Source organism: Heptranchias perlo, chromosome 5 (genome assembly GCF_035084215.1).
Source record: "Heptranchias perlo isolate sHepPer1 chromosome 5, sHepPer1.hap1, whole genome shotgun sequence".
NCBI lineage: Eukaryota > Metazoa > Chordata > Chondrichthyes > Hexanchiformes > Hexanchidae > Heptranchias > Heptranchias perlo.
Window position 1 is genome coordinate 39008711 of NC_090329.1, and position 26315 is coordinate 39035025.

The 26315-nt window shown below is 41.2% G+C and overlaps 2 protein-coding genes across 5 annotated transcripts in view; one reads left to right on the plus strand and one right to left on the minus strand.

Annotated features, from left to right (window-relative positions):
• iah1 (isoamyl acetate hydrolyzing esterase 1 (putative)) overlaps positions 1 to 9992 on the plus strand; it is a 34048-nt gene extending 24056 nt beyond the window's left edge. The window contains exon 6 of the mRNA XM_067984256.1: positions 9893 to 9992. Coding sequence (XP_067840357.1) covers positions 9893 to 9928 — 36 coding nt within the window. The 3' untranslated portion in view covers positions 9929 to 9992. The remainder of the gene's footprint in view (positions 1 to 9892) is intronic.
• adam17b (ADAM metallopeptidase domain 17b) overlaps positions 2460 to 26315 on the minus strand; it is a 74315-nt gene continuing 50459 nt past the window's right edge. For all 4 annotated transcript variants that reach the window (XM_067984250.1, XM_067984254.1, XM_067984251.1 and 1 more), the window contains exons 14-19: positions 25428 to 25562; positions 20078 to 20205; positions 15538 to 15616; positions 10571 to 10659; positions 5924 to 5980; positions 2460 to 3419 (exon numbers count right to left, since the gene is read on the minus strand). In XM_067984250.1, the coding sequence (XP_067840351.1) occupies positions 3081 to 3419; positions 5924 to 5980; positions 10571 to 10659; positions 15538 to 15616; positions 20078 to 20205; positions 25428 to 25562 (827 nt within the window). In that variant the 3' untranslated portion in view covers positions 2460 to 3080. The remainder of the gene's footprint in view (positions 3420 to 5923; positions 5981 to 10570; positions 10660 to 15537; positions 15617 to 20077; positions 20206 to 25427; positions 25563 to 26315) is intronic.

The following is a 26315-nucleotide window of genomic DNA, read 5'->3' on the forward strand; positions in this document are numbered from 1 at the left end:
TTCAGCCGATCGTGCCCCGACTACCTCCCTCCCGATCGGGATCACGCCCAGACCACCTCCCTCCCGATCGCGATCATGCCCGGACCACCTCCCTCCCGATCGTGCCCAGACCACCTCCCTCCTCCACCTCGACTGTCAGGTAGCATTTCCATGGGTCCCTGACTGTGCCCTCCTGCCACTAAGCCCCTACTCCTGCCTGCCGGCTAGGCGGTCAATCTGGCCAAGTGCTGGGCGGGAATTTGCACATATTTATTTATGAGGCCCTGCCATTAAGGTTGGCATGGCCTCCACGCCCCCAGCCTTGCCGGGTTCTTTGCCCGCTACCAAGCTCCTTGGCACCAATCCCACCCGCCCTCCCCTGTTAATATTGGGGCCATAGTCTTTCTGATTGTGAAGCTGCATTGCAGACCTCATCTGCTGTTGGCAGGAGGAGCTAAGCGATTCCACAACCAACGGATCAGATCAAAGCTCTGCAGTCCTGCCACATCCAGTCGTGAATGGTGGTGGACAATTAAACAACTAACGGGAGGAGGAGGCTCTGCAAACATCCCCATTCTCAATGATGGCGGAGTCCAGCACGTGAGTGCAAAAGACAAGGCTGAAGCATTTGCAACCATCTTCAGCCAGAAGTGCCGAGTGGATAATCCATCTCAGCCTCCTCCCGATATCCCCACCATCACGGAAGCCAGTCTTCGGCCAATTCGATTCACTCCACGTGATATCAAGAAACGGCTGAGTGCACTGGATACAGCAAAGGCTATGGGCCCCGACAACATCCCAGCTGTAGTGCTGAAGATTTGTGCTCCAGAACTAGCTGCGCCTCCAGCCAAGCTGTTCCAGTACAGCTACAACACTGGCATCCACCCGACAATGTGGAAAATTGCCCAGGTATGTCCTGTCCACAAAAAGCAGGACAAATCCAATCCGGCCAATTACCGCCCCATCAGTCTACTCTCAATCATCAGCAAAGTGATGGAAGGTGTCGTCAACAGTGCTATCAAGCGGCACTTACTCACCAATAACCTGCTCACCGATGCTCAGTTTGGGTTCCGCCAGGACCACTCGGCTCCAGACCTCATTACAGCCTTGGTCCAAACATGGACAAAAGAGCTGAATTCCAGAGGTGAGGTGAGAGTGACTGCCCTTGACATCAAGGCAGCATTTGACCGAGTGTGGCACCAAGGAGCCCTAGTAAAATTGAAGTCAATGGGAATCAGGGGGAAAACTCTCCAGTGGCTGGAGTCATACCTGACACAAAGGAAGATGGTAGTGGTTGTTGGAGGCCAATCATCTCAGCCCCAGGGCATTGCTGCAGGAGTTCCTCAGGGCAGTGTCCTAGGCCCAACCATCTTCAGCTGCTTCATCAATGACCTTCCCTCCATCATAAGGTCAGAAATGGGGATGTTCGCTGATGACTGCACAATGTTCAGTTCCATTCGCAACCCCTCAGATAATGAAGCAGTCCGAGCCTGCATGCAGCAAGACCTGGACAACATCCAGGCTTGGGCTCATAAGTGGCAAGTAACATTCGCGCCAGATAAGTGCCAGGCAATGACCACCTCCCCTTGACATTCAACGGCATTACCATCGCCGAATCCCCCACCATCAACATCCTGGGGGTCACCATTGACCAGAAACTTAACTGGACCAGCCATATAAATACCATGGCTACGAGAGCAGGTCAGAGGCTGGGTATTCTGCGGCGAGTGACTCACCTCCTGACTCCCCAAAGCCTTTCCACCATCTACAAGGCACAAGTCAGGAGTGTGATGGAATACTCTCCACTTGCCTGGATGAGTGCAGCTCCAACAACACTCAAGAAGCTCGACACCATCCAAGATAAAGCAGCCCGCTTGATTGGCACCCCATCCACCACCCTAAACATTCACTCCCTTCACCACCGGCGCACTGTGGCTGCAGTGTGCACCATCCACAGGATGCACTGCAGCAACTCGCCAAGGCTTCTTCGACAGCACCTCCCAAACCCGCGACCTCTACCACCTAGAAGGACAAGGGCAGCAGGCGCATGGGAACAACACCACCTGCACGTTCCCCTCCAAGTCACACACCATCCCGACTTGGAAATATATCGCCGTTCCTTCATTGTCGCTGGGTCAAAATCCTGGAACTCCCTTCCTAACAGCACTGTGGGAGAACCGTCACCACACGGACTGCAACGGTTCAAGAAGGCGGCTCACCACCACCTTCTCGAGGGCAATTAGGGATGGGCAATAAATGCCGGCCTTGCCAGCGACGCCCACATCCCGTGAACGAATAAAAAAAAAGGGATCAAGACTACAATCAAGCTCACTGTACCATCTTACCGTGATTTAAAAGTATTTTTGCATTGAAATGGAAGGGGGACAGGTTACATACTGATCATTGCTTTTAATGATTGATATCACACATTTAGAATTTCTTCAACTATTTGAAGTTTTTTAGTAAAACAGACAAACCAATTAAAAATTCAAACTCTTTATTAAAGTACAATGCAGTCATAATAGTTCCCCCAAATTTTAATATGTACAACAAAAAATCACAAAAGCCTTAATCATTACCCCAAAATTACAGAAGTACACTGCTTGCAAGTGCTAATACAGGAAAATTCACAAAGTTATAATTTTGCTAAGGCAGCAATTCGTGTATCAGTGCTTTCAAACAGCAGTAATGCAAATTTTTTGAAATTTTTATGATTTTTTTTTTAAGAAAAAGTAATACTTGCATACAAGATCTGATGGCTATGTACAGGTATGTGTTGTAAAAAGTACCAAATAATAATTTCTTTAACTACAGTTGAATCCAGTTACTTGCAATTAGTCATGATTGACACAATTTTTTGTTAAAAAGGGCCGTGTGCTCAGAACCAGATTTGTGTACATCAGGGCCAGTTATACGAGTTCCAAGTCCAGAACAAATTAACAATCAGTTTTAAAAAAAACACTGCACATACTGGAATTAGCCCACATCAAATTTGCACATAAATGGATTTAACTCTACTTGTAACAAGAATCATATAAAGAGAAGCCACATGATAAATAATTCAGTTTTTAAAAAAATGCCTTTAATCTGAGCAAGTAACATTAGCACTCAGTCTCCTTACTGTCCACTCGGGTTTGTCGCTGCAATTTAAATGCAGATGCCTTGTCGCTCCTGAGGACAGAGTGGCCTGTTAAATCTTCAAAGGATTTTGCTGTCTGGCTACTATTTGGAAAAGGATCCTCACCACCCTCACCAATTAGAGAGTCAACACTAGGGTCTTCCTGTATCGTGTCCATCCGATGATGGTCTGTTTTTGTTGGCACTACCATTGTAGGAACAGTCACTGGTGGTGGTGCTGGTTGAAAACGGCTTGTAGACTGAGAAAGAGGCTTCACTATGCGGACTGAGGCCGACTCTAGGCTACTGAACATCTCAGCGTTCTACAGTAAATAGTTTAAAAAAAAATTACATTTTACAACACAATATGTCGGCAAAAATATCCTAGAAGAGGTAGCTGAGGCTTTGTACCGTGAACTGGAAAAAATGTCACCACCACCCCAGAGCTGTACTTGCACTTCATAGGCCTAAGGTAGCTATACAACCCAGCAAACTGAGATTTTGTGGTTACAGGTTTAAGGTGTCACGGTTATCTCAGACTTGAATGTGGAAGATATACTAAAAGCCCTACAATTCTACGTCATTTCAAGGTCAATTTCTGCATCAAGTCCAACAAAATTGTGCAGCATCTCACAGTTCAGGGTTGGGGGTCATCTCAAATAACATTTTAAAAATGTCCCCTCTTTGAATACTTTGTGGGTGGCACACTTTAATATATAGTGGATAACTTGTTGAATGCAGCATCCATTCCATGAGTGAAGATCAAATAACTCACGAGTGACTAAGCGTGCATGCTCAATATTAGAAAATGGCTCTTGATGGGCAGGTTTGTTTGGTTTTATAAGGTTTTCTGCTTAGGATCTGAAAACCACATTTTGGTACTGACACATCAGAATAATTAGGGGAAGTTCAGGCAGTTGCTATGGTTACAGCTGGCATTTGAAGACATAATGGATCACACAGCTGTCTCTTATTTTTAAAGTGCCTGGTCTCTTGGGAAAGCAGTCATGGTCTGGCTGTTCTCACGTATACAAAATAAATGACATTCATAGAATGCATGATACAAGCATGCACCACAGATATTTTGAGTTTTATAATTTGTATTAACAAGTCATTTTAAGGGAACTAGCTGGCACAGTTCACCAACATTTCACCTTCATTGCTGGGACCAAAATTCAAATCCAGTGAAAACTGATGATAGTAAGACAGACTTTCGTCCTATTTATGGTTCAAAATGAAACACTGAGCAACCTGAATCTAGCTTCCACTGAAATGAAGAGCACAACACAAAACTAACAATAAACTGGCCTAAATATTCCTACCTAGTCAGAAAGGCTGCCTTTTATGGGAAATAGGAAAGTTACATACTGCAACATGGCTAGGATGATAAATGATTGGGTCCAGCTAGAGGGTGCTCTGAAATGCACCAGGTGCCAGTGTCTGATGCAAACACCAAGTGAAAAACAAAACTCGATTTCTCAACAATTACATCCTTCACTCTGATGAGCAGATAAGAGACTTTAAGGGGTAAGTCTGGTAGAAGTATGTCAGTAATGGCAGATATGCTGACAGAATTATTTGCAAAATTTGGATCCAGTCACTTTGACTGTACAGACAATACAGAGAGAAGTGTTATTTTTACATACAAATACTAATTGCCTTAATCTCAGAGGAAAATGATTCAAAAGAAACTTGGCTCCTGGCACTCATTGTAGGGAAATGCACTGTCCAACTCTGAAGGGGTCATCTTTGATCTCTTGTGTGTGCTGAATTATTGATCAGAATGGGTGACAGTAGAGATGGTTATTATTGGCCTCAGCACCCGATATAGGGAGGTCGGGGAGGAAGGGGGAGTCTGCAACAGTTCCCACCCTCTTCACTATTCTGTGACTCCTGCTGGTAAGTGCATGTGTGGGACAATAGGCAAGGAATGGATCAGATTTGCTCCAATACCCCCACAACCTCTGAATAACCTGTTGACTCTATCAAGACTTACACCTGAATAATGGCCACTTGGGGAGGTACTGGAAAGTGAAACTGAATCCCAGCACGATTCAGTGCCTTCAGGAAAGAAATGGAGGAAATAAGTGCAAATTGGATGGTTAAGTGATCTTTCCCATTCCGCTGTGTACAAAGCCGTGTTCTAGGGTCCGGTTATGTCCTTGTTTGTAAGAGGCAGCTTTGAGATATCAAGTGAGACTGAGACTACCTCCAATTGATGCCAGCTCAATGAATTTATGGGCCAGGAAAGTTGTGTGTGTAGAGGTGGAATTTAATTGTCTGCATCCTTTTAAATTTCACCTAGGCTCTTGCCTCATCAGAAAGGTTGTGGGTTCAAGCCCCACTCCAGAACTTGAGCGCATGATCTAGACTGATGCTTCAGTGCAGTACAGACGGAGCTGACAATTTAATGCAGTGCCGAATTGTCAGAAGTGTTGACTTCTGTCTGCCCTCTCATGTGAATGTAATGGATCCCATGGCACTATTCAAAGAATAGTTCTGACCAGCAATAATCGCTCAGTCAACACTATCGAAAACAGATTATTTGGCCATTCAATCCATCGCTGTTTGTATGACCTTATTGTATGCAAATTGGCTGCTACGTTTGCCCACAAAACAAAAGTAATAAATTTACTGTAAAATAGTTTGGGACATCCTGATGACATTATTTAAATGCTAGTTTGTTTTTTTCTGCACTGAACATGTCAGAAACATCTTTGCAAAAGTCTATAAGTAAACACAGAAACAACTCTAACATACGTTTCATATACAAAGATTTGGCTGCCAGAAATTAAATCTACCATAAGCAAATTTCTACAATACATACACTGGGAGGGAAGAATGTTTTCGTGCTCTCCTCATACTGCTGGTCTAGTTTCTTATCCTAAAAGGAAGAAAATGAAAGTATTTATTTACATCATCTGGGCTCCCTTGCTACAGACCAAACTTCCACACCATATTAAAAAAAAAATCACTGGTTCCCCCATCACACAAAATAACTGGTACACATTTAGGCATAATGCGGTTAGAAGTAATTTTTGCTGCATTCACAAACTGCTGCATACATCTTTAGGTAGTAAAAGGTTCCAGTACTGTATTTACAAACAGTATAAGTGACATCTAGTTGCAGTTCAATAGTTATGTGTTGCAGCTAATGTCCATTTATGGAGAAACTTTTAGCAAATGAAAATCTCCATAAATGTACCCTTAATTTGAACTCCACTCATCTAAAGATTAACAAAAAGATAGACAAAGATACTAAGGAAACTATTTTTTTAAATATAATTGCAAATAAAGATTAAATTTGTTACACAAGCATAGTAATGATGCAATAAAACCCAAAAATGCTGGAACACTCAAGTCAGTCAGTTCTGACCTGAAACATTAACTCATCTATTCTCTCCACAGATGCTAACAGATGTTTTAGTTTCAGATTTCCAGCGTTTGCAGTTTTTTGCTTGTTTATACAGTAATGATTCTTCCATTTGAAGAATTCCTTCAATTTCTAAATGATGTCACTGATTGAAGTGTTTAATGTGAATAGTAACATTATATTATGAATTAATCATGAGGTAAGATAACAGAACTCTGCACAAGAAAGGGTAATTTTAGTACAAATTGCAAACACATTTAAAACAATGACAGGAAAGTTAGTGGAATTATCCTGTGAGCAAGGATTGTTACAGAGAATACATCTACACGAGAAGGAATAAGACAACATCTACAGAATTTGTTGGAATTGTGCTTCACTGTCTGGTAGTTTGTAAGTAGTGGGACAGCTGCATTCGCATTAATAGAAATACACGTTAATCAGGCATTCCAACTTGAAATCTTTAGTCAGACACCTGGGCTTTTCAGAATGAATAAACTTGATGTAGACATTTAAAATAGTATACAAAATAAAATGAACCATACTAATTTATATTACATTGCAGGGTTAAGAGAATGAACGACTTGATTCTTTCCATTTACCAAAGAGAGTTTCTTTCTGTCTCTCAAGTCCAGCAGCTGCCACTTGTTATCTTTCTTCGCTCCATCCTTAGTTCTTCATCTATTGACATTCTTGACCTCAAAAGCTCCTCTGCCCTCAAATGGTGCTCCCACAACTCCTAATGCTAAAGCTATCTCCAAGAAACCTGGTTTCCTCTTTCATGCCAAACACTTAGTTTTCTATAATCACCAAGTCAATCCAAGACTGTAATACTGCTTCCGCAATTTTAACACCTGTCTTGCTCTCCTGGACAGGATACAAGAAAAAGCTCGTCTGATGAGCGATCCCCCTCTCACTTACAGCCTCCAGTCTCTCCATCACAACCGTATCTATTTTATTAGTACTATTATGACAAGTGCTCCTCCGAACGCTCATCATGTTCCTTCTGAACTCCAAATAAATCTTTTTGCGCACACCACCTCCTTCAAAGTGCTCACTGTGTAGAAACCGAGGCTCATCGTGTAGAAACAGAGGGTCATCGCGTAGACCTATTCTAATTCATTCTTTCCCTGGAGCTCCTAGTCTCCCTCAGTTTTTCCTTCTCATACAATGTTCAGACTTTTAAAATCCTAATTACTACTTCCTGATTTACTTTATCTTCCTATAATGTAATTATGATCCTTGGTTTCTCAATTTAAAAAAAACGCCAAAATTATTTGCAATTTTTCTTGAATGATAGAAAAAGCTTTTGTTTCATAAAAAGTTGAGGTTGGTTGCGTTGTGTGGCAGGCGGCCCAGATAGCTAGGTATTTGTGTATTTCCAGGCGTACTCCTTTCTAAGCAATATCCCAGGCACATTTCGTCTACATTTGTTTGGAGGGGGGAAGTGAAGATGAGACAGGAGCTGTAGCTTCTCAGTGCAAATAACAAAAATGTGCTGACATGCATAGCAGTTCTAACAGGGGGCCTAAGCAGGCATGAAACATGGTCCTGGGGAATTATTAGGCCTGTCACAACTCTTGTGGCTTGCAGGACTTCTGCATGGTTGTATGCCCTTAAGGCCACAGCCACTCAAACATTTGCTCGAAAGGGGTGCAGTATCATAAGAACTTAAGAAATAGGAGCAGGAGTAGGCCATTTGGCCCCTCGTGCCTACTCCACCATTCAATCAGATCATGGCTGATCTTCGAACTCAACTCCACTTTCTCGCCCGATCCCCATATCCCTTGATTCCCCTAGAGTCCAAAAATCTATCCATGTCGGCCTTGAATATATTCAATGATTCAGCATTCACAGCCCTCTGGGGTAGAGAATTCCAAAGATTCACAACCCTCTGAGTGAAGAAATTCCACTTCATCTCAGTCTTGAATGGCCGACCCCTTATCCTGCGACTATGCCCCCTAGTTCTGGACTCTCCAGCCATGGGAAACAACCTCTCAGCATCTACCATCAGGCCCCCTCATAATCTTATATGTTTCAATGAGATCACCTCTCATTCTTCTAAACTCCAGAGAGAATAGGCCCATTCTACTCAACCTCTTCTCATAGGACAACCCTCTCATCCCAGGAATTAATCTAGTGAACCTATTGTCTCTAAGTATATCCTTTCTTAGGAAAGGAGACCAAAAGTGTACACAGTACTCCAGGTGAGGTTTCACCGAAGCCCTGTACAACTGTAGTAAGACTTCCTTACTCTTGTACTCCAACCCCCTTGCAATAAAGGCCAACATGCCATTTGCCTTCCTAATAGCTTGCTTCACCTGCATGCTAACTTTTTTTTGTTTCTTATACGAGGACATCTAAGTCTCTCTGAACACCAACATTTAATAGTTTCTCACCATTTAAAAAATGTTGTTTTTCTATTCTTCCTACCAAAGTAAATAACCTTACATTTCCCCACATTATACTCCATCTTACCCACTCACCTAACCTGTCTAAATCCCTTTGCAGACTCTGTGTCCTCCTCACAGCTTGCTTTCTCACCCAGCTTTGTATTGTCAGCAACTTGGATACATTATTGGACATACTATTTGAACTGATTCTGCATGATGAGGCAATGTCTTCCACATCTTTCTTCATTTGTCTCCTGATCTGAACCCAGAGACTCCTTTAGGCTTTTCATGTTCCCTTTAGACACCAAGCAGAGAGTGGAGATGTGCTCAGGGAGGGTTTAGGATGTCAAGGCATAGGTCTGGGGGGTGTGCTTTGGAATTTGTGGAATACATTGTGGTTCCAGAGGTGATGACAGTATTGAAATAGATCTTATTGGCCAAGCCGGTATTTTCTGGCCAGCTCCTGAAAGGGGACTCCATAGGGATTAGCTGGCTACATTCATTGGTGCCTTTCTCATGCTAAGTCTTGACTTCACTTAAAGCTAGGGCTTCTGGGAGTGTTGACTAGAATACTAGTATCATACCTGTAGGTTTTAGAAACATTTAATGCTCTGATTTTATGTTCGACACTGAGATAAATCGCCATTTTTGGATCATGGGTTTAGCAGCGTTACAAGTTGACTAATTTCCTCAGAATCCAAACTGTTGACTATTGCGGGTTGTTGTGATTGAGACATTGAAACAATTTCTCATTCAGTATGGTTTCCATGAGGCTCGACATAATGTTAATACATTTATCAGATTTACTTTGACTCTTTCTTGTGAATTGGCAAGATGTTTGCTGCTTCCACTTGGATTGTACATAATCGATTTACAGAGAGCACTGAAAATTAATACGCAAGATGGAATCAGCTAGGTCATCATATAGTGCTCAAAAACCCAAGCACCAATGCCATTAGGTCATGTAGCTCTTATTTGTTTGCATGATTGATTCTATTTTTTGGGTTGTGGTACCTGTGATCTTTCATTTCAGGTGATTCGTAGCATCAAGGAGTCTTGGATGACTTAATCCTCAAGAGGAGAAAAAGCGAGGTTGTGGCATTCATCTGAGAATTGTGCAGTTTCAAACTGATTTTGGGCTTGTATTTCTGGCAAGTTGACAATGTATTCCTAATTGTGGAATTATACTGTTGCCCATTATCTCCATCTCATGGTTCAAACTATTCTAACACTACAGTATGGAAGAGGAATAGAATCATGTAATTTTACAGAACAGAAGGTGGCAATTCGGCCCATTGTTCCTGTGCCGGCTGTCTGGAAGAGTTACCCATTTAGCGCCATTCCGCTGCTTTTTCCCCATGCCCTTTAAAATTTTTATTTTTCAAATATTTATCCACTTCCCCTTTAAGAGGATTCTGTTTCCACCACTCTTTCTGGTGGGGTATCCCCTATCCCTACAACGTTCTCTATAAAAAAATACAAATCTCTCGTAACCTCTCCCTTTTTTGCCATGATCTTTTTTCTGACATATCTTATGAAAACCTTTCAATTTTGAACACCCCTATCAGATCTCCTCTCAACCTTAAAGGATGTGCGATGAAAGACTGACCCATCTAACATTATTTATATCTAAAGTTCCCAAATAAATATGAACACAAAAATGATGCTCTGCTGTCTTTATTAAGCTTGGAAATGCAAGTGTGTTTCTTACCACACAATGGACGAGAATACTGAGGGGAATCCAAAACAACAGAGAGAATACGACAACGGACCCAACAATATTGTCTGCCAGGAATTTCCCTGTAAGGAAGTAACAGTGTTAGTATTTACAGACAAATACTCATATTTACAATTCTGAGAAGGATTTTTTTTTAAACCTAGCTCCACCTGTTGCCGGTTCAGTTACTAATATAACAATTCCTCTTACATACAAGTCCAGTTATAGGCAACTTCCTTGTGCATCTCAACACATACAATCTAACTTGGATATTCCTGGGTTAAGTTCAGCATCATAAATTGTAGCATATGATGCGCTTTACTATGCATCTGCTGAAAGACGTTACAGTCAACTACAGAAAAGGCATAAGGAAACTTAAAATTGTCTCAGCAGGCCACAAAAACACCACAGGTGATGGTCTACCTAAGTCCTGTTATACTCCCCTGTTGCAGCCCACAGGAACAATGGGAGGATGAATCTTGTAAAAATTGAGGAAACTGGACAAGCGACTCAACCCAAAGTCTAACTCCAGATCACTTTTGCATAAAACAAATCAAATACCTGAAGTGATGGGTCCAAGAAAAGCCTTTACTCCACTTCTGCCTGGGTCTGAAAACTCTAGGATCCTACGGTGAACTTCTACTCATGCCCTGGTTGGGGAAGGTTTAAACTAGAGTGGCAGGGGGATGGGAACCTGAGCGGGGAGTCAGAAGGGAATAAAGTTGAGAGCAGCAAGAGAGGGGAAGACCCAGGGGAAATCTACAATACAAATAGTACAAACAGTTGTTCAAGAACAAGTGAAAGGGAAAAGCGTAGAGCAGCAGAAAGAAAGTGTACTTTAGGCACGAGAGATAAAATAAAAACTAGAAGGTGCAAGGCGATTAACCCAGCATCAAAGCTGTGGCAGGGGGTTGGGAACCTGAGCAGGGAGACAGAGGAAAGCATGTCAGGAAGGGACAGAAGGTATGGAGATAAAGGTAAAGTGTTAAAAAAGGAAAAAGCAGGAACTAAGTGTCACAAAACATATTTGAAAGTTCTTTATCTGAATGCACGTAGCATTCGTAACAAAATGGACGCGTTAACGGCACAAATAATGACGTATGGGTATGATCTTGTGGCCATTACAGAAACATGGCTGCAGGGTGACAACGACTGGGAATTAAATATGCCAGGGTATTTAACAATCAGGAAGGACAGGCAGGAAGGAAGGGGAGGTGGGGTGGCTATGTTAATAAGGGAAGGAATCACTGTAATACAGAGTAAAGATATTGGGACAAAGGATCAGGATAATGAAACAGTTTGGGTAGAGATAAGGAATAATAAGGGGAAAAAAACACTCGTGGGCGTAGTATATAGGCCTCCTAATAGTTGCAACTCTGCTGGAAGAAGTATTAATCAGGAAATAGTCGGGGCATGTAATAAGGGAACAGTTATAATTATGGGGGATTTTAACTATCATATTAACTGGACAAATCAAATTGGGCAGGGCAGCCTTGAGGAAGAGTTTATTGAGTGTATTAGGGATGGATTTCTTGAGCAGTATGTAACTGATCCTACAAGGGGGCAAGCAACCTTGGACCTGGTCCTGTGTAATGAGCCAGGATTAATTAATAATGTCCTAGTTAAGGATCCCCTTGGAATGAGTGACCATAACATGGTTACATTCCATATCCAATTAGAGGGTGAGAAGGTTGGTTCTCAAACAAGCGTACTGAGCTTGAATAAAGGAGACTATGATGGTATGAGAGCGGAATTGATTAAAGTGGACTGGGAAAATAGATTAAAGGGTAAGACGGTACATGAACAGTGGTGTTCATTTAAGGAATTATTCTACAACTTTCAAAAAAAAAATATTCCACTGAGGAAAAAAGGGTGTAAAAGAAATGACAGCCATCCGTGGCTAAGTAAAGAAATTAAGGATAGTATCCGACTAAAAACAAGGACATATAAGGTAGCCAAACTTAGTGGGAGGATAGAAGATTGGGAAGTCTTCAAAAGACAGCAAAAAGTAACGAAAGGATTGATTAAGAAAGGGAAGATAGATTATGAAAATAAATTAGCAAAAAATATAAAAACAGATAGCAAGAGTTTCTACAGTTATATAAAAAGAAAAAGGGTGGCTAAGGCAAACGTAGGTCCCTTGGAGGATGAGACCGGGAAATTAATGGTGGGAAACATGGAGATGGCAAAAATGCTGAACAAATATTTTGTTTCAGTCTTTACGGTAGAGGACACTAAAAATATCCCAACAGTGGACAAACGGGGGGCTCTAGGGGGGGGAGGAGCTAAATACGATTAAAAGCACTAAGGAATTGGTACTCAGTAAATTAATGGGACTCAAGGAGGATAAATCCCCTGGACCTGATGGCTTACATCCCAGGGTCTTGAGGGAAGTGGCAGTAGGGATTGTGGATGCTTTGGTAATAATTTTCCAAAATTCTCTGGACTCGGCAAAGGTCCCGGCAGATTGGAAAACTGCTAATGTAACACCGTTATTTAAAAAGGGTATTAGGCAGAAGGCTGGAAATTATAGACCAGTTAGCCTAACATCTGTGGTGGGTAAAATTTTGGAGTCTATTATTAAGGAGACAGTAGCGGAACATTTGGATAAACATAATTTAATAGGACAAAGTCAGCATGGCTTTACGAAGGGGAAGTCATGTCTGACAAACTTGCTTGAGTTCTTTGAGGACATAATGTACAGAGTGGATAAAGGGGAACCAGTGGATGTAGTGTATTTAGACTTCCAGAAGGCATTCGACAAGGTGCCACATAAAAGATTATTGCTCAAGATAAAGAATCACTGGATTGGGGGTAATATTCTGGCATGGGTGGAGGATTGGTTATCTAACAGGAAGCAGAGAGTTGGGATAAATGGTACATTCTCGGACTGGCAACCAGTAGCCAGTGGTGTTCCGCAGGGGTCGGTGCTGGGTCCCCAACTCTTTACAATCTATATTAACGATTTGGAGGAGGGGACCGAGTGTAACATATCAAAGTTTGCAGATGATACAAAAATGGGAGGGAAAGTAGAGAGTGAGGAGGACATAAAAAACCTACAAGGGGATATAGACAGGCTGGGTGAGTGGGCGGAGATTTGGCAGATGCAATACAATATTGGAAAATGTGAGGTTATGCACTTTGGCAGGAAAAATCGGAGAGCAAGTTATTATCTCAATGGCGAGAAACTGGAAAGTACTACAGTACAAAGGGATCTGGGGGTCCTAGTGCAAGAAAATCAAAAGGTTAGTATGCAGGTGCAGCAGGTGATCAAGAAGGCCAATGGAATGTTGGCTTTTATTGCTAGGGGGATAGAATATAAAAACAGGGAGGTATTGCTGCAGTTATATAAGGTATTAGTGAGACCGCACCTGGAATACTGCATACAGTTTTGGTGTCCATACTTAAGAAAAGACATACTTGCTCTCGAGGCAGTACAAAGAAGGTTCACTCGGTTAATCCCGGGGATGAGGGGGCGGATATATGAGGAGAGGTTGAGTAGATTGGGACTCTACTCATTGGAGTTCAGAAGAATGAGAGGCGATCTTATTGAAACATATAAGATTGTGAAGGGGCTTGATCGGGTGGATGCGGTAAGGATGTTCCCAAGGATGGGTGAAACTAGAACGAGGGGGCATAATCTTAGAATAAGGGGCTGCTCTTTCAAAACTGAGATGAGGAGAAACTTCTTCACTCGGAGGGTGGTAGGTCTGTGGAATTTGCTGCCCCAGGCAGCTGTGGAAGCTACATCATTAAATAAATTTAAAACAGAAATAAACAGTTTCCTAGAAGTAAAGGGAATTAGGGGTTACGGGGAGCGGGCAGGAAATTGGACATGATTTTAGATTTGAGGTTAGGACCAGATCAGCCATGATCTTATTGAATGGCGGAGCAGGCTCGAGGGGCCGATTGGCCTACTCCTGCTCCTATTTCTTATGTTCTTAACTCAGCACAGACCAGGAATTGAACTTGGAACCGTTCTAATCTGTACCGTTCAGAACTACACACAAGTTACAATTACCCAATGAGGACTTTTGGGATGCGAGCGTTCAGTAGCATGTTGGAGGTATTAAAACATCTGGGTACCCTATAACTACAATAATCTTCACAAGGTAAAAATTCTGATAGTTATAGTGTACCTTAAATTTCAACTTTAAAAATTGTTACTCTACTCTGAATTGATTTAGTTCATCACCTAACTACATTATTAGAAGTCACATGACTAATACAGTGTTCCACTGATGCTGATTTTTTTGGACAGCATGGGACTAATACAACACGTAGTGCATTAATACAGCAATGTTCTCTACCACCAAGCAGACAGATTTGCAAATATTTCTCCATTCTGAGAGGGTGACCATGCACACAGTAATGTTATGGACACCACCTCAGATTTCCTTGGACATAATTAACAGGCTCAAACACCTGAAAAAGTTATTTGACAAAAAATATCCAGATGGTCAGCATTTAACTCATCAATAAGGTTAGGTAACTATTCTTAGATGAATCAGGTATGCAATGTCAACATGCTGTAACTCATTCTATAATTTAGCTTTAACAAAATACAACTGCATTTTGTATTGTTGTGGGAAAAAATTACCACTCGGAGTCAGACTTAAAGATTCAACATGCAGTTTATTGGACAAAGCTTTGGGAGAAGACTGGACACTCCGCAGCGTTCGCAGCTAACTTCTCAACTTTAAAATGGTTGTCATGCTTTTTTATACCTTTGAAATACAGATTTTCAGTAGCTTTTACATCATTAATCTTGATTACACATGGTTTTACGCTAACAGTATGTCACTTTACTTCATCTAAAACCTAGTTTAAAAATGGATACAAATTTTTGAATCAATGTTTAAAATTTGAATTACTGAGCAGACCAAATTCCGTTAAGTTTTTTGGAGAGCAGGGGAGGATGTAAGAATGCGGGAGAATATACGCACTATGTGCAAGCTTACCAAAAGTGTTGATATCCAGTTTCTCAATGAAATCCCAGAATCGTTCTATGACATCCTGTACTTGCTTTTCACATTTGCTCTGTAGAACCAAACGTAAAAAGAAAAAAATTAAGCCGTTAACAATAGTGTCACCTACCAAAAGATCCAAGGGTACGGTTTTATTTCCACTTTTGGACCAATGCGAAGATGTTTCAGGTGTACATCAATGCGAAAGTGACAATATAACTGAGTCGGATTCAGATCTGACACCTGCGATAAGTGACCAATTAATCTGTGTTGATAACAATGGTTCAGGGATGAATGTTGGTCAGGACACTGGGAAAACTCTCAACTCTTCTTTGAATAGTGCCATGTCTATCTGGGCAGGCAAACAGGGCCTAGATTTAACGTCTCATCCAAAAGACAGTACGTCTGACAATGCAGCATTTCCTTAGTACAGCACTGCAATGTCAGTCTAAATTAAGTGCTCAATCCTAGACTGAGGCCTAAATTCACAATCTTCTGACCCAGAGGAGTGCGCCACCAACTGAATCATACTATTGCACGTGTCCCCAGAGCTATTTAATGGCTGACCTCAGTGCAACCTGGAGTCAACAATATAATTCTAATCTGTTAGCTGAGCATCGCACTTTACAGATACCAGTGAGACCAGTTGCTGCAGAATGACTGCAGCATAAGGAATAATGCAATAAATCACTTTCTCTTTCTTCACTGGGCAGAGTACATACAAAGTGGATTTTGGTTCTTCATTATTCTCCTAACAGTTAAATGCCACCAAGTGGCAATTCTCACAACATTTCTATTTTCCATTCTAGCAATCTGTGCTTTACTATCTAACTGTGCTGCACCACAAAAATCAGTAAATCCAAAACATTTTCCCCCAGGTGGTAGTCCTGACTGATGATTTCAAATCCCTTTGAACACAGCATTTAAATCTTTCACAATTTCAGTAGCATAAAATCAATCTAGAAATCACTGAGCCAGTGTTGTACAGAAAATATGTATGACACGCTGACAGAAAACTCATAATACTTTATATTAGCTGTAATGGTTTTGAGCCAAAGGTATTCATTTACTTTTCAAACCATGTATTTAATCGTTTTTCCACAGTATAATTTCTATCTTATGACCAACATCTACACTGTGGTACCAGGTTAAAATACTGAATTAGGGTAGGGAAGGGAAAGAATAGAGAAAAAAATTAGAAACCATTTTGATCAATTATATGTTTTGGTTAGGCACACGAGGTGGAATATGTGGTAGAAGTAGAGAGTTGTTGGAGCATGAAAAGCTTTACAAGGAATATTTGATACAGAGACCATTGCATCTTTTAAAAGATCAGATAAATATATGAAGCAGAGGAAAATAAAGGGCTACGAGGAGAGAACAGGGCAATAGGATTAGTTTTGGATTGCTCTAGCAAAGGGCTGCGCCAACACACAATGGCCTCCTTCTGTGCTGTAAATTTCTATTGGTTTAGGCAATAATGAAGCTCAGAAGAAAGCTGGCAACACTTTGATGCTCAATTCCAAGATTAAATCTTGCTAATGGTAGACATACAGTTTCATCGATACTTAATCTCAAGGGAAATCAAGAGGCTGATGCATGAAAATTAAATCAAGTTTGGTGAAATTTAAGCATTTTTAAAATGGTTAGGTGTGCTTGAAAATGTTTAAAGCTCACAGATACCAATTTTCTGGGGGGAGAGATTTCATCCCTTGTTTAAAACTAGGAATGAAGTTTAACTGAACATTGCAACAAAAATATCAATCTTATCTCCACTTAGGACTAAAATGTTAAGTTTTCAAAAACTAGTTTTTACATAATTCTTAGAGCTATTGGTTTTTAAGAACAACCTCTTCTTGGTCACATCTAATTTGCATATCAGTAATTTAGTTACTGTAGATATGACAGGTTTTGTAGTCATCACTTTACAAATATTGCACAAATGCAAGAAAACTTATATTTGTGTTTTCTAAAACCTACAACTCCATAAGTAAATATTGCAACCTTATTACTACATTTACAGAACTATGAATGGTTAGTTGGCAGTATGCAAATTTTTGAAAGCTTGATGCTTATAAAAGTTGTTTGAATTTTAATGAAGCATTCTCCTAGTTATTGGCAATGCAAAATAGCATACAAAGGACAGACTGTTTACGACACACAATCTGCTATACAGATGGTCCTCAGCAGGACATTTTAGAAAATGACTTGTACGGTTTCACGGGTACTTTCAGTTCCTTTCCCAAGTGGCCATTCTTTATACGTGGACAACAAGTGTCAACAGGCTATTTGACCACAGTAGTCATCACAATCCAGGCCCATCCTGTCCTGATCAGACATCCATACACATATACTGAAAGGGTTGCCTGACATTCATCAGAAGCTGGACCTCTGGGCAATTTTTGCTTCCCTTACTCAGGGGCACAAAGTCCAATAATTGTGGCCCTGTCACCATAGAGGTCAACTAACTAAACACAGAGTGGGTATTGAAACCGCGACCTTTCTGGTATGTATGACTCAGCAACTTAACCAGTTCTGCCAACGGGAGGAGGAAGTTAGCATTTAATACTACCATGCTATTTTAAAAAACACAAATTTTTTCATTTCTCCACAAGTAATCCCTGACCTCATGCTGAAAGCATGAATTTTGTACCTCCCCGACAGCCAGTACTATTTTACAAAAACATAATTCCTCTTGTTTCTCCACACACTAAAAATAGTATACAAGGTCATTGAAACCATCATGCTAAGTAGAGGTTCTTTTTGTGAGTTCCAAAATATAGCATCAGTAAAGAGCACAAGCTCCAATCACAGTGTCAAACTAAATCACCATTTAAACTACGCCAAGAAAGAAATGGAACCTAGGGTCTTTTTTGCAAAAACAAATTTAAGGCAAATAAAATGACAGTTTAAAACAGATTACCTATTATCAAAAAACTCCACAATGGTTATGGTAGCCTGGTAGTTATCATACTGATCTACCAACCCAGAGCTTGAGAGTTCAAATCCCACCATGGCAAGTTGTGAAACTGAATTGAAGAAATATCGTAATTTGTGGGCTGGCACCATAAAAAACATTAAAGTTGCCAGGCTGTCGTAAAAGCCCAACTGGTTCATTAAGGTCCTTCAGGGATCGAACCTGTCACCCCAACTCAGTCTGGCCTACATGTGACTTGTCTCATACTATGTGGTTGATTCTCAGTGCTCTCAGGACACCAAGGAATAGACAATAAATACTGCCTTGCCACTGTTGCCTGCATCCCAAGAAAGAATAAAAAATAAAAATCCACTTTTGCTTGCAGTTTAATAGCTGAAAGCCAGAGTGCTAGACACAGATGGGGAAAATTGTCTGGAATTGGTTTAATAATGCTACATGATGGAACCAATAAGTGATAAAGGCAATATCTGCAAAGGACAGGTAAGATCTACAAAAATCTCTCACATTTTCCCTACTGAGAATGTTGTACTTCCAAGAAGAGGAAGAAATGGGAAAGAGCAACTAAGAGATCAAAATTAAATGTACCCTTACACCAAGCAAGAGTATGACAAAAGTGATGTAGCCTTCTCTAAGTTTTGATTTGGAGGTTGGTTCTTTAAAAAAACAAGTTGTGGTGTGGGGTTTAACAGCCAGCTAGAGCCAGGCCTTCCTGATACACTATTATGAGGTCTGTTATTATGGTCTCCCCGGCAACAGGCTTGAGAAAATTCGAACAATCTTCAAATCTACAGAGACTTCATGATTGGTTCAGTTTATATTTCACTAACAGTTCCCTTTTGAATATGAGAGATCAGTTATTCAAAATCCAGGATCCCGGTAACTTTTCTCTGGAAAAAAAATATTAAAAAAAACACATTTCTGGTCAATAGCAGGCAGTTGGAAAATCTCCATGAGAACAGACAATTTAAATATCTGAGATGAGCCATGCATGAGATAGTATGAAAATCTCAGAAGAAACAGATTGGTATCCCTGAAAGAGAATGTGTATTAAGGAGTTGTTCACAAGAGCATCATTTATCTCTTAAAGTTGCAGTGTTTTATTATTTAACCTACTCAACAAGTTAGATAAAAGATTTTCTATTGTGAATATAGAACTATTTTATCACTGTTAGATTAGCCACTTGTTCATTATTTGATTAATAAATCTGTTTCTTATTTTAAACAAGACTTGCTGTGATACTCTGCTGCATTCAAAGACTGAAGTGGGATTATATGGAACCATAAAATAGTCTAATACCTAAAAGCAATTACTAAACTTGGTTTGCAGTTCATTTACCAGGGCATGGTACCAAAAGCTTACTTAGATATTAAGGCAAGGATAGACACTCTTAAGGTTTCAGGAGTTGGGATTCACCTACAAGACTGATTTAAGATATGACAGCAAAAATAATCTAGGTTAAGGTTAGAAAAGAGGCAAAAATTTAACAAGGGTGAGTAAACTTTTCACATTAAAATAATGTGCTTGTTCAATAAAATAATTACAAGCCATGGATGCACATACTATAGAATCACTCAGCAGTAAAAGTTGCCACTTACATGTCCATCACAGAATCCAACAGTGCAGGGTTTCCCTTTGCGCAGATACAGAAATTGTTTGTTTTCATCTATATATGGACTGCAAATTCCATTCTGTCTACAGCAAACTTTACAGGAATCATCAGTCTCTAAATATGATAAATCATTTAAAATACCATTATAATATGCATCAATTCAACATATAGTTATAGTAAAATACTGTAAATAGCCAGATGAGAATGTAATCCCATGTAGAAGATGCACATATGAAAATAAAGCCAGGCTATTCAGCAGACATTCTAAATGTTAACTCAACAATCCAACACTCTTTTCTTCTCTAATCTCCCCTCAGACTGTCCCCTTACCTTTCCCTCTTTGGAAGGCAGTGACTATGTTAGGGTCTGGTTCCACAAGCAGCAGCAGCATTCCATTACCATGCCATTTTTAGGAATGTGGGAAATTTTAGAAACAGGAAAGATCAATTGCTCCACCAATCCTGACACCTTACAAGTTCTCTCAACCCCATGTTCCCAATACCTCAAACCTCTCCTCCACAAAAATGCCCAGCTGTCTTTTGAACCTATTTATACTATTTGCATCAAAGGCTGTTCTTGGTAACTTATTCCATATGTCTTTTGTCTGGTATACTTCTGCCTGTATTTGCTAAATATGCCTAATATTTGTATTATGTCCCCTAGTAATTAAACTCTGTCAGTGTGATCAGTTTGTCTGGATCAGGTTCGTAAATCCATTACATAACTTTGAAAACTTATATTAGATCATATCACAGCAAAGCCCAATCCTGTCCCCATCCAACATCTGTACATATGCAACTCATTTCCAGCATGAATTGCCGAGTAGCTAAATGGAACCAGCCTAGTTGAGATATGCTTACTCAACATAGAAAAAGGATCAAATTTGGAACATCTCTGGTCCGTATGGATCAGTGCATTTAAACATCAAAGAGGGACCTCTCTGATAGTAATTTAAGAATCAGTGTTTTTCTAATTTTGCCTCGATTTCAAAGCTCTCATCCTTGTTTTTGAATCCCTCTATGGCCTCACCCCTCCCTATCTCTGTAACCTCCTCCAGCCCTACAACCCTCCGAGATCTCTGCGCTCTTCTAATTCTTGCCTCTTACGCATTCCCGATTTTAATCACTCCACCATTGGCGGCCATGCCTTCAGCTGCCTAAGCCCTAAGCTCTGGAATTCCCTCCCGAAACTGCTCCGCCTCTACCTCACTCTCATCCTTTTAAGATACTCCTTAAAACCTACCTCTTTGACCAAGCTTTTGGTCACATGTCCTAATACCTCCTTATGTGGCTTGATGTCAAATTTTGTTTGAAAATCGCTTCTGTGAAGCACCTTGGGACATTTTACTACATTAAAGACGCTATATACATACAGATTAAAACATAAAACAATAACCTGCATGTACAGTTTTGAAAGCTGGAATCCATCATGTTAAAAGCTATTTTCAGAACCTGATTTTTACAGTTTGCTCAAAACATATGGTTTGTATATATTGAAAGATATTAAGTCAGCAATAACTGACTACAGTATTGAAAAATATTGCTGTGCAGTTAGAATGTGTTTTTTCTTGTTTACATTGTTCTTAAGATACATTAACAAACTAAACACACTTAACATTTTCCCCTGCGTATGTGGTATCCTCCTTAACTGGAAGGGCAAACAGATCGTCCACCACATATACCCTTTCACCACCTTCAACCTGGCCAGTTTTCAGCTGACTCAGCCTATATCAGCAAACATATACACATTCACTATTTCTCTTTGCCTCCCTCCTGACTATACATGTCATTTGTTCCAGTACAGCTACGACACTGGCATCTACCCGACAATGTGGAAAATTGCCCAGGTATGTCATGTCCACAAAAAGCAGAACAAATCCAATCCGGCCAATTACCGCCCCATCAGTCTACTCTCAATCATCAGCAAAGTGATGGAAGGTGTCGTCGACAGTGCTATCAAGCGGCACTTACTCACCAATAACCTGCTCACGGATCCTCAGTTTGGGTTCCGCCAGGACCACTCGGCTTCAGACCTCATTACAGCCTTGGTCCAAACATGGACAAAAGAGCTGAATTCCAGAGGTGAGGTGAGAGTGACTGCCCTTGACATCAAGGCAGCATTTGACCAAGTGTGGCACCAAGGAGCCTAGTAAAATTGAAGTCAATGGGAATCAGGGGGGAAAACTCTCCAGTGGCTGGAGTCATACCGAGCACAAAGGAAGATGGTAGTGGTTGTTGGAGGCCAATCATCTCAGCCCCAGGACATTGCTGCAGGAGTTCCTCAGGGCAGTGTCCTAAGCCCAACCATCTTCAGCTGCTTCATCAATGACCTTCCCTCCATCATAAGGTCAGAAATGGGGATGTTCGCTGATGATTGCACAGTGTTCAGTTTCATTCGCAACCCCTCAAATAATGAAGCAGTCCGAGCCCGCATGCAGCAAGACCTGGACAACATCCAGGCTTGGGTTGATAAGTGGCAAGTAACATTCACGCCAGACAAGTGCCAGGCAATGACCATCTCCAAGAGAGTCTAACCACCTCCCCTTGACATTCAACGGCATTACCATCGCTGAATTCCCCACCATCAATATCCTGGGGTCACCATTGACTAGAAACTTAACTGGACCAGCCATATAAATACTGTGGCTAGGAGAGCAGGTCAGAGGCTGGGTATTCTGCGGCGAGTGACTCACCTCCTGACTCCATAAAGCCTTTCCACCATCTACAAGGCACAAGTCAGGAGTGTGATGGAATACTCTCCGCTTGCCTGGATAAGTGCAGCTCCAACAACGCTCAGGACACCATCCAGGACAAAGCAGCCCACTTGATTGGCACCCCATCCACCACCCTAAACATTCACTCCCTTCACCACCAGCGCACAGTGGCTGCAGTGTGTACCATCCACAGGATGCACTGCAGCAACTCGCCAAGGCTCACCACCACCTTCTCAAGGGCAATTAGAGATGGGCAATAAATGCTGGCCTCGCCAGCGACGCCCACATCCCATGAACGAATATAAAAAAAATGGGAATTCCAATATTGATTTTCTAGTTAGCTCAGTGTATGCACTATTACTAAATGGAGAGAACAGCCTGGCCATGGATCAAGTCTTCCTGCCACCCTGGTGATTGATACACTGCATCGGTGTTCAGTTCTGAGAACGAATTTTCACTAAATGACTAGTCAATACTGTTCCAAAAAAGTACAACAGATGCTGCACTACCAGCATTGTGCCACACTGATGTGACAAGCTAATTGGTTTACTGACATTGAAAACTGAAAATTGGCCCGGAAGAAGGTAGCAGCAATGCCTGAGGGAACACCATCCCTCAATTGCTGCTGGGTCAATATCCTACCTAACCATCATTGGAGGAGCACCATTACTACAAGGACTGCAGCGGTCCACTAGCACCTTAACATAAGAACATAAGAAATAGGAGCAGGAGTAGGCCAATCGGCCCCTCGAGCCTACTCTGCCATTCAATAAGATCATGGCTGATCTGATCCTAACCTCAAATCTAAATTCATGTCCAATTTCCTGCCCGCTCCCCGTAACCCCTAATTCCCTTTACTTCTAGGAAACTGTCTATTTCTGTTTTAAATTTATTTAATGATGTAGCTTCCACAGCTGCCTGGGGCAGCAAATTCCACAGACCTACTACCCTCTGAGTGAAGAAGTTTCTCCTCCTCTCAGTTTTGAAAGAGCAGCCCCTTATTCTAAGATTATGCCCCCTCATTCTAGTTTCACCCATCCTTGGGAACATCCTTACCGCATCCACCCGATCAAGCCCCTTCACAATCTTATATGTTTCAATAAGATTGCCTCTCATTCTTCTGAACTCCAATGAGTCGAGTCCCAATCTACTCAACCTCTCCTCTTATGTCCGCCCCCTCATCCCCGGGATTAACCGAATGAACCTTCTTTGTACTGCCTCGAGAGCATGTATGTCTTTTCTTAAGTATGGACACCAAAACTGTATGCAGTATTCCAAGTGCGGTCTCACCAATACCTTATATAACTGCAGCAATACCTCCCTGTTTTTATATTCTATCCCCCTAGCAATAAAAGCCAACATTCCGTTGGCCTTCTTGATCACCTGCTGCACCTGCATACTAACTTTTTGATTTTCTTGCACTAGGACCCCCAGATCCCTTTGTACTGTAGTACTTTCCAGTTTCTCGCCATTAAGATAATAACTTGCTCTCTGATTTTTCCTGCCAAAGTGCATAACCTCACATTTTCCAATATTGTATTGCATCTGCCAAATCTCCGCCCACTCACCCAGCCTGTCTATATCCCCTTGTAGGTTTTTTATGTCCTCCTCACTCTCCACTTTCCCTCCCATCTTTGTATCATCTGCAAACTTTGATATGTTACACTCGGTCCCCTCCTCCAAATCGTTAACATATATTGTAAAGAGTTGGGGACCCAGCACCGACCCCTGCGGAACACCACTGGCTACTGGTTGCCAGTCCGAAAATGAACCATTTATCCCAACGCTCTGCTTCCTGTTAGATAACCAATCCTCCACCTTCTCGGAGTAACCAGGGATGGGCAATAAATGCAGCCTTGCCAACGGCGCCCATATTCAGTGAACAATCAAAAAAAAATCTCTTCCCCTTCCTGTTATGGTGCACTAATGAATATAAGAGCGAGCGAGCTACGGAGGGTATCTGCAGAATACTCCTGAATGCCACCATATTGCTTTCTAAATGACTCACACATCATCTACTAAATATAAAGAATTTAATTTGCTTGGGTTGCTGGAGTAGCAAGTTTACAAAAGTATGCCAGACAAATATACTTTGCCATGACTTTAAAGTCATTTTTATTGGAAACAGAAGAAAAATATAAATACATTTGTGATTACCCTTATTGTGAATTCATTAAAAATGTTTTTAAATTATGCCGTGAGGTACTTCACTGTCGCAGAGTGAGAGGAGACATGTTCACATCTTCAATTCTCTACACTGTGAGTTACAGATGTTGGCTTTACATGGGAAGGTACAGAGTGGAAATCATGCACTTCCTTTCAAGGAGGGAGACTTGCCACAGGCTACTCTGCACACCTCCTTAAGCAGCACTGGTAGAGGAATTGAGCCAATTATGTCCCTGTTGTCATTTGGAATGGCAAGTGATGACCAGGGAAGAAAAGAAATCTTAAACCAAATTGGTAAAAGTGTAGTGGATTCAAATCTTGTCTCATGTACTATTACTAAACACATCAATGTTATCTACAGAAAAGAGTCCATGCATACCAGCAGTTTTGTTTAAACATGCCTTTATAAATGATCAGAACCTATACAAATTCCTATAAAATGAAGTTTTTCACTCACCATTGCAAGCACACGACTTAAGGCTCCTCACTGCCTCACAGAAAGGAATGCATTCCCCATTTTTACACTTTCCCATGTCCACACAGACAGTCTCATCTGCAGCATTACCAGGAGCAGGACAAAACTGGTCAGTACCTATCAATAAGAGATTTTATTCCAGTTTAAAATTTAACAGTAGAGAATAAGATCCAGTTTTAAGGAAACTTGGAACAGCTTAAAAATAATTATTGTAGCTGAGAGAACAATTGCAACAATTCAATTATTATCAGCTTGCACAGTAATTCATTTCTTTTCAGATTAATGATCTAAAATTACTTTGGACACAGCCTGGATTTTCCTGACATTAACTCGTTTTGGACGGTATTCTAGTGGTCGGTATCAGAAAACAGGTAGTAGTCCCTTCCTACTGGAAATGTGCCAAGTTTGCATCCTGACACTTCTTCAGGTGAGCAGGGCCAGCAATCATAGAAGTGCCCACCTCAAACAGGGGTATGTCCATCCTGCATCCATTTCCTGCCATTCTGGCATGTAGACCAAAATACACAAAGAACGCCTTGAAATGGGTGTCCAAGCTTGCTAAGCGGCACTAAGTATCCTAGAGGTCATAGAAAGGTCAAAGTAATATAAAGCTAACGGTATTTTAACCATTTACTAACCCTTGTCTTTTTTTTCCTGCTGGCAGTTAGGTTTTCATGAGCCTGTGTGTCAATTGTTGAATTTTTTTTTCTCTTCAACATCATTACTGGCATCAATGAGAATCCCATTATATGACATCTTTGGAACAGGAGGATGACATACAGAGATTTGCCAGGCACACCTGCATCTGCAGAGGGAGGTGAACATATCTCGCTTTGGCAGATGATTAGTGCTGGTAGATGTACCTGTTCT